The sequence below is a fragment of the Argentina silus genome (genome assembly GCF_951799395.1).
Source record: "Argentina silus genome assembly, chromosome: 8".
In the NCBI taxonomy this organism is placed as follows: Eukaryota; Metazoa; Chordata; class Actinopteri; order Argentiniformes; family Argentinidae; genus Argentina; species Argentina silus.
This window is the reverse complement of record NC_139662.1, coordinates 14,062,503-14,071,496: the sequence shown is the minus strand read 5'-3', so window position 1 is coordinate 14,071,496 and position 8,994 is coordinate 14,062,503. Positions and strand designations below refer to the sequence as shown.

The window sequence follows — 8,994 nt, the reverse complement described above, 5'->3', positions numbered from 1 at the left end:
AAAATATCATTTAACTAAGGCTGTCTCTCAAGGACTTCACTAAGGCTGTCTCTCAAGGACTTCACTCGTTTTCCGATGCTGGTCGATGTGGTCTTTTTTTGAACAGTTTGTAGTGTAGCATATCTTGTATCTTGTCTTCCCCTGTGTAAGATTGTATGGCATGCAGTATGTAACGTTGTCAATGCTAAGATACTGGTGGTTATGCTTTGCATGCGAGGCCAAGTGGATGGTACTGAATGTCTTTGGTGTGACAATGTTGCCTATGTTATTGTCCTGTCCAAGATTCTCTCTGGTCACTGTTGAGTTTTACTGATCATGTTACAACAATAATAACGTTGCTAGTTGTTGATTGAATGAACAATGAAGAGCTGTACAGTGATGGTGTTGTGAAGCAGTTGTTTTATAGTATTGAGGATTATTAAGTCGTAAAGTGGACAGTAGTTTAACCCAGGACTTTGGTTTCAAGTCGGCAGCAATCCCCGTCGTCAAGGTGATAGTGGAACCAGGGGTAAGAAGAAGCCCCTCCCACTACCAAACTCCTCCTCCTCCTCCTCCTCATCTTTGTCTCAGCATCGAGCTGTTTTTGTCATCACTTGCTCGTCACGTTAGTTTGGAATGAGACATCACCTCTTGAATTCACACTCTTTGTTGTCGCGGTCTTGTTTGCTGTCTGTACCAATGACAAGATCAGTTCTGGTTTGGGGATCTTGGGCATCTTGATATTTGTTTCATTTCAAGTCTTGTTTGTGTTGTTTGTGATCCGGATCATAGATTCTATTGGCTTGCCCACCTGTTTATAAAGCAGTCATCCAGAGAAGCATGTCTGTGGATCCACACCAGGGGAGGCTGGTAGAGGCAGAAATCGGAGGATGGGCTCATTGTAATGCATGGAATGGAATGAGGAATGGTGTCAAACGCCTATTTGATACCATTCCTCATTTTGTTCAATGCATTACAATGAGCCCATCCTCCGATTTCTGCCTCTACCAGCCTCCCCTGACCTACACACCAGAGTTGTATACAGTATATACAAGACTCTGCTGCTGGCCAACGCTGGAGAAGATTCAGGTTAATTTCCATTGAATAACATTCAGGGGAAACACTTCTGTTCTGTCTGGCTATGTGTGTGCTCATGTATGCAGTCACACAAGACAAGGTTGCACGTTCCTCTTCTGTTATGTTTACTGTAACACACACACGCACACACACACACACACACACACACACACACACACACACACGCACTCACGCCCTCACGCACGCACACACACACACGCACACACACACACACATGCACTCACGCACACACGCACAAGCACACACACACACGCATGTACAAGCACACACACACACACACACGCACGTGTGCACGCACACACACACGCACACGCGCACACACACTCACACACGCAGGCGCGCACACGCACACGCACACGCACACACCCCTCTGGTTGTTACATCTCGTGTCTCTCTCCGTCTCAGAACACAGAGGACAGCGCTCGCATCTCCATAACGTTTTTCAGACTGTTTCGAGTCATGCGATTGGTCAAGCTGCTCAGCAGAGGGGAGGGCATAAGAACGCTCCTGTGGACCTTCATCAAGTCCTTCCAGGTGAGAGAATGTAGTCTGTCCCAGTGAGAAAATGTAGTCCTTCCAGGTGAGAGAATGTAGTCCATTCAGTTGAGAGAATGTAGTCCATACAGGTGAGAGAATGTAGTCCATACAGGTGAATGTAGTCCATACAGGTGAATGTAGTCCATACAGGTGAGAGAATGTAGTCCATACAGGTGAGAGGATGTAGTCCATACAGGTGAGAGGATGTAGTCCATACAGGTGAATGTAGTCCATACAGGTGAATGTAGTCCATACAGGTGAGAGGATGTAGTCCATACAGATGAGAGTGAAGGCTGTAGATTGAGTGGGTAATCAATAGTAGTAGTATCTTAACACACTAATTAAACATTCTCCCCCCCCCCCTTTCTCCCCCTGTCTCTCTCTCTCAGGCTCTTCCCTACGTAGCTCTTCTAATAGCCATGCTGTTCTTCATCTATGCTGTCATCGGGATGCAGGTAGCTCACACTGACAGACAGACTCTCTCCCTCACACATGTTCAGAGGAGACTAGTGATAGGAGTCATGTATCAGCTGTGGTGCCATGTTCTGTGTGTTCTAGGTGTTTGGGAAGATCGCCATGGTAGACGGCACACACATCAACCGCAACAACAACTTCCAGACCTTTCCTCAAGCGGTCCTGATGCTCTTCAGGTGAGTGTGTGTATGGGTGTGGTTGTGTTGTGGTTGTGTTGTCGTCAGGTTGTGGTCATGTTGTGGTTCTCCCTCAGGTGTGCTACAAGTGAGGCATGGCAGGAGATCATGTTGGCATGTGTATGGTCATAGTCTATGGTTGTGGTCATGTTGTGGTTAAGTTGTGGTTCTCTCTCATGTGTACTACAGGTGAGGCGTGGCAGGTGATCATGTTGGCGCGTGTACGGTCATGGTGTATGGTTGTGGTCATGTTGTGGTCATGTTGTGGTTAAGTTGTGGTTCTCTCTCAGGTGTGCTACAGGTGAGGCATGGCAGGAGATCATGTTGGCGTGTCTGCCAGGGAAGCTGTGTGACTCTGAGTCTGACTACAACCCTGGGGAGGAGAAGACTTGCGGCAGCGGCTTCGCTATCATCTACTTCATCAGCTTCTACATGCTCTGCGCCTTCCTGGTACCAACACACACACACACACACAATATTTTACTGCATCTAACGTCTCCCGGGTATTCAGGCCCTGTACAGAAGCCCCCGACCAACCCTCTGATAACAGGTGTGGATCCTCAGCCTGCAGGGTCTTACCCTGTCAGCTGCTGACTGGTCCTATGTAGGCCTTTAAATGCAGGTTAAATTCTTTAATGATGGCTTAAAGCATTGCAGCGTTACAGGCAGAGTGATTGTAACAATGTCCGTTTATACACAGAGGCAGACGCAGTATAGGGATCAGGGATTGCTCCCGTTTATTCATAAAGTCTTTCGTAAAGCTTAAGTGGCTTTCCAGCCTCGTCAGAATGTTCGTTCTCTCTCTCTCTCTCTCTCCCTCTCTCGCCGTTCCCAGCTCACCTCTCCTACTGAAATGGCAGAAGCACACACATCTTAAACATTCGCCGGCGAGACTTAATTCGCAGCAGGTGTGCAACAAAAGTCTCGCCGACACAACCCCGGCCACGGTCCTGTAGCTCCCTCTACAGGCCGAACGCTGCATGTCCCCCCACAGTGATTAAATGGTAAAATGGTAGTATTCAAAAACGATAAAAATTAGAAAAGAATAAAAACCTATCAGTCTGTCCCTACTCTGCCTGTGAAATTTAGAGAAGTCCCAGTCTCACTCCGTCGAGCGTAGCCGGTTCCTCTTTCCGCCACGGCCGTTGTTGTACAAAGAAAGGTCCGCCAAGGTCCTCCGTTGGGCTTGAGTGGCGAGGCCGTCAGTCAGAATTCAATCAGAGTGTGAGCTCCGGTCACGGAGAATCTGCTCGGATGCTAGAGTATGAAAGCTCCAGTTTCCACTCCGGGGTAGTTTACAACACGCTCATTCCTGCTCCGGGCCTCCAGGTATTTACGCTCCTCAGCGGGGAATGACCGTTGTACTGCTCCGGGGAGCTCTTTTTATATTCTCGATAAAAAGTCCTTCAATGTGGCTTCCTGTTTGCCCTCACCCTCTCTTATGTGGCTTCCTGTTCGTCTAACACCTGCAGGTGTTTTGTGGGTTTGTCTCTAAATATATGTGTTAATCATAGTGTGTATTTTCGTGCGTACACTCATGCTTGATTATGAACACAAGGGTACTTTCTGTTGGGGATTTTTCTGTTGGGGATTTCCTGACCCACTTCATCCCGCAGGTCTTACACTATTAACCCTTCTTATGCTGTGATAACTATGTATCATCAAAATTAACATTAGTACATATGGTAGCATACTTCAGTAATCATCCCTGAGTAAGATTACACAATCAAACAGTTCTATATTTCTATATTCTTAGTACCTTCCGTGTTAGTAAGCTGTCATCACAATGAGGCCCAAGCATATATGTTGACCCAGGGTCATACACTTGCATTCTAATTCTTCTTATTTAGTTATGCAGTTACACATATTTGAACCAACTTATCATTTATAAGCAGTAATGCAGTTTACACCTATTTTAATCAACGTATCATTCATAAGCAGTTATGCAGTTGCACCTATTTGAGGGATAGATGGAAGATAAAATGTGTTACAGGAACATCCGCAGCCGCGGTGTCCCTCGTCAGGTCGGGCCCCCAGCTGCTAAGCTTTTTCTCTTTCTCGCCGTGACGTGGTGATTCACCAAGGTTGCTCTCAAACCTCGGGCCAATCCTGCTGTGCTTAACTGGGTAACGTTGGGAATGGTGTTTAGGCCGGGGAAAGGCCGTACTAGACTCGCCCTCAGCGACACTAATACTGTAGTTTATACCCCTGTTTTAGATCATCAATCTGTTTGTTGCTGTCATCATGGACAACTTTGACTATCTGACTCGTGATTGGTCGATCCTGGGCCCCCATCATCTGGATGAATTTAAAAGGATCTGGTCTGAGTACGACCCAGAGGCTAAGTGAGTCTACCTATGGATCCTTACATACACATGATCCCCTACAGGACTTTACATTCTAACCCTAGCCCTTACCCTAACTCTAGCCCTAATCCTTACCCTAGCCCTAGCCCTAACCCTATGGATCCTTACATACACATGATCCCCTACAAGACTTTAGATTCACAGTGTGTTGTTGCTGTGTGCAGTATTGGATATTGGATATTTGGCAGGGTTGGGGTAAATCTGAATTTTCACTCTGGAATCCTAACTAGGGATAGGAGTTCCACAAGTGTAATCATCCCATTGACATGAATGTAAGATTTACGCATATGTCGGAGTTACGGCGCAGATCTCGGGTTAGGGTTCCACCCTTGATGAATTGTAACTGGTCCATTGTTTTCCATGGTCTCCAGGGGCAGGATAAAGCACCTGGATGTAGTCACTCTGCTCAGACGTATCCAGCCTCCTCTGGGCTTCGGCAAGCTGTGTCCACACAGAGTGGCCTGCAAGGTGGGTCTCAACCCTATCCCTAACCCTAATCCTAGCCCTAACCTTAACCCTAGCCCTAACCCAAGCCCTAACCGTAACCCTAGCTCTAACCCTAGCCCTTGCCCTAACCCTAACCTAAGCTGTGTGTAACCCATACAAATAAACCCATACAACCATACAAAAAAACTCAAGACATTGTTAATTCATTGATTTCATCTTCACTCTTTATCTCAGAGACTGGTAGCTATGAACATGCCCCTGAACAGTGATGGTACGGTGATGTTCAACGCTACCTTGTTTGCCCTGGTGCGTACGGCTCTGAGGATCAAGACTGACGGTGAGTGAATGCTTCATCACAGTCCTCCAGTCCAATTTCTACCTCCACCAGCCTCCCATTGTCATAGTCATTCAACCCACACTAGAGTGAGTAGTGTATTGGGCAGTTTGTATTCTTCACCTCTCCTTCCTTTTCAGAGTAGATTACCCTTTCTTCATATTGTCATCAACCAGGGGAGGCTGGTGGAGGTAGAAATCGGAAGATGGGCTCATTGTAATGCATGGAATGGAATGAAGAATGGTATCAAACACATCCTCCAATTTCTACCTCCACCAGCCTCCCCTGCATCAGACACACAATTAAAAGAGGCCATTCTTTCACGAACTTCATGGGAGATGATTAAATTCTGCCCATAGCCACAAAAGGGTGCTCCTGAGCTACACGGTGTTCCCTGATAATAAGATTACTATGTTTGAGACAGTTTTTTTCCTTTTACTTTACTCATCTCAGTACTGACACTGTGGTCCCAACCAATCACATCTCAGATGACTATGTCTGTGTCCTAGGCAACCTGGAGCAGGCCAATGAGGAGCTGCGAGCAGTCATCAAGAAGATCTGGAAGAGGACCAGTATGAAACTACTGGACCAAGTGGTGCCTCCGGCAGGCGGTCAGTCACACACGCGCGCGCGCACACACACAAATTACATGTGTACAGACGGCCACACAAAGACACCAGACACACACACACACACACACACACACACACACACACACACACACACACACACACACACACACACACAGCCAACAATTGATTATAATTGTGTGGTTCCAATGCTGTCCAAAAAAGCATTTTCAAGGCTGCCAAATGTTTCCTGCTACATCGATGAGGGAGGCTGGTGGAGGTAGTTTATTTAGAATAGGGCCAGATACAATTAAAACACTGACACATTGGATATTTAAGAGCCTGGCATATTGCACCATCATGCTTAAGCCTTTGAATATGTTCAGCATCAGTCTCTAGTTGTAACTTGAAATAAGATTCATTATTTAAAGTTTTAAATGCAACGGTCAACTTCCACCATAAACAAGCCAATCTACGCCAGACAAGCTCCAGCTGTTCTTCCTGGAAAGTGAACCCATTTGCTGGTCACTGGAATGATCCGGGGTCACTTTCCCAAAAGCTTCCTAGCTAAAGTACTACTTTATCTCTTTTTATAAATCCAAGCCACTCCTCTCCTAGACCAGCAAAGTCCTTCATCTAACGTATTTCTTTCTTTCACATACAGAAGATTGTATGTGAAAGAAATTGTGACTCTTGTGGCTTTGCGACTGCTGATTGGCAGTTCCAGGCATCTCTTCCTGTGTTTGCTGCATGTGTAGATATTGCTGTGTGTATGTGTGCATGCATGCGTGCATGTGTGTGTGTGTGTGTGTTGTGTGTGTGTGTGTGTGTGAGCACATGCATTTGTGTGTGTATCTGTGTGTGCATGCGTGCGTGCATACGTTTGTGTGTGTTTGTGTGTGTGTGTGTGAGCACATGCGTTTGTGTGTGTATGTGTGCATGCGTGCGTGCGTGCATACGTTTGTGTGTGTGTGTGTGTGTATGTGCGCCTCTGCATTCATGCATCTTTGTCTGTATCTGAGTTTGACCACAGATAAGAGCAGCATCAGATAGAGAAACAGGAACTCTGCATCATCACTTCATGGGAATTCACCTTATCTCTGTCTTCCTCTAACCTTCTCTCTGTCTCTCTGTCCTCCTCTAACCTTCTCTCCGTCTCTCTGTCCTCCTCTGACCTTCTCTCCGTCTCTCTGTCCTCCTCTAACCTTCTCTCCATCTCTCTGTCCTCCTTTTTTATTTACATTTATGACATTTAGCAGACGGCTTTATCCAAAGCGACTTACAACAAATACATTTGTTTAAGTAAGTGAATCATCTATCCAACAGTCATTATAAGACAAAGTAATCAATGCTCACACCAGGGGCCATTGGCAGTCGTAATGCCAGAAGCCTTTATATTTATTTTATTTTTAAATGTTTTATTATTAACAGGAGATAACTTGTACAGGGGGGTAGAGGGGATGAAGAGGTCTCTAGGGTATGGGGTAGGGTTAGTACAGGGGGGGTAGTGGAGGTGAAGAGGTCCTCTCACCTTCTCTCAGTCTCTCTGTCCTCCTCTCACCATCTCTCTGTCTCTCTGTCCTCCTCTCACCATCTCTCTGTCTCTCTCTCTCCTCCTCTCACCATCTCTCTGTCTCTCTCTCTCCTCCTCTCACCATCTCTCTGTCTCTCTCTCTCCTCCTCTCACCATCTCTCTGTCTCTCTCTCCTCCTCTCACCATCTCTCTGTCTCTCTCTCTCCTCCTCTCACCATCTCTCTGTCTCTCTCTCCTCCTCTCACCATCTCTCTGTCTCTCTCTCTCCTCCTCTCACCATCTCTCACACGCTCAGTGCAGTCTAAGATTCACCATTCTGTGCAACCTCATAGTGTGTGTTGTTTTGCACTGTACGGTGCTTGTTTGTCCAGAGCTGCATACTGTAGTGTGTTGGACCATAGATATCAGGGGAGGCTCTACCTCCACCAGCCTCCCTTGATAGATATCCTGTATGTGGGTCAATGGCTGTGGGGTTTTTTTGTGTTGAAGTGCAGTAGACTGTGTCTCTCTCTGCTGTGCTATGTCTGTTTCACACACATCTCTATGTTCTGGTCGTCTGTTTCACACACACACACACACACACACACACACACACACACACACACACACACACACACACACACACACACACACACACACACACACTACATCTCTATGTCCCGGTCCTCTGTTTCACACACATCTCTGTCCCGGTCGTCTGTTTCACACACACACCACATCACTGTGTCCTTGTCGTCTGTTTCATCTAGAGGACTATGCTTTGTGCTTTCTCTCATGGTCTTAGCATTGCATGCTTTAGTGTAGTTTACTAACTCATGTTTCTCTTCTCTCTCTCTCTCTCTCTCTCTCTCTCTCTCTCTTTGCCAAGTTTCTCTCCTCTGCAGCTTCTCCTCTCCTCTTCCGTACTGTGAGCTCTCTCCCTCTCTCCGCTATCTGGAATATTCTGACGCAGTTCTGTTTTAGGCTGGTGGCATGGAACCAGAGTTACCTCTCTCCCTCTATGTCTCCCTCCCCTCCCTCTCTCTCTCTCTGTCTCTGTCTCCCCCCCTTGCGCTCTCTCCCCCTCTCTCTCTCTGTCTCCCCCCCTTGCGCTCTCTCCCCCTCTCTCTCTCTGTCTCCCCCCCTTGCGCTCTCTCCCCCTCTCTCTCTCTGTCTCCCCCCCTTGCTCTCTCCCCCTCTCTCTCTCTGTCTCCCCCCCTTGCGCTCTCTCCCCCTCTCTCTCTCTCCCTCCCCCCCTTGCGCTCTCTCCCTCTCCCTCTCCTGTCCCTGTCCCTGCTGTGCTTGACTAACTGAGTCACTCTGACCTCTGCTCTCCTCTGATTCCGTGAATGTGCTGCTGGTAGATACAGCTGTCTAGTGTTAGAGGCTTTTATCTGTGCTTTTAGAGGTGACATAGGGGAGGCTGGTGGAGGTAGAAATCAGAAGACAGTGTGTGTGTGTGAATATGTATGTGTGTGTGTGTGTGTGTGTGTGTGTGTGT

The 8,994-nt window shown here is 47.1% G+C and overlaps 1 protein-coding gene across 1 annotated transcript in view; it reads left to right on the top strand.

Moving 5' to 3' along the window:
- cacna1db (calcium channel, voltage-dependent, L type, alpha 1D subunit, b) overlaps window positions 1–8,994 on the top strand; it is a 63,873-nt gene that overhangs the window by 47,545 nt on the left and 7,334 nt on the right. The window contains exons 33-41 of the mRNA XM_083675520.1: window positions 467–508; window positions 1,483–1,611; window positions 2,004–2,069; window positions 2,173–2,264; window positions 2,555–2,714; window positions 4,482–4,609; window positions 5,002–5,098; window positions 5,312–5,414; window positions 5,921–6,022. Coding sequence (XP_083531646.1) covers window positions 467–508; window positions 1,483–1,611; window positions 2,004–2,069; window positions 2,173–2,264; window positions 2,555–2,714; window positions 4,482–4,609; window positions 5,002–5,098; window positions 5,312–5,414; window positions 5,921–6,022 — 919 coding nt within the window. The remainder of the gene's footprint in view (window positions 1–466; window positions 509–1,482; window positions 1,612–2,003; window positions 2,070–2,172; window positions 2,265–2,554; window positions 2,715–4,481; window positions 4,610–5,001; window positions 5,099–5,311; window positions 5,415–5,920; window positions 6,023–8,994) is intronic.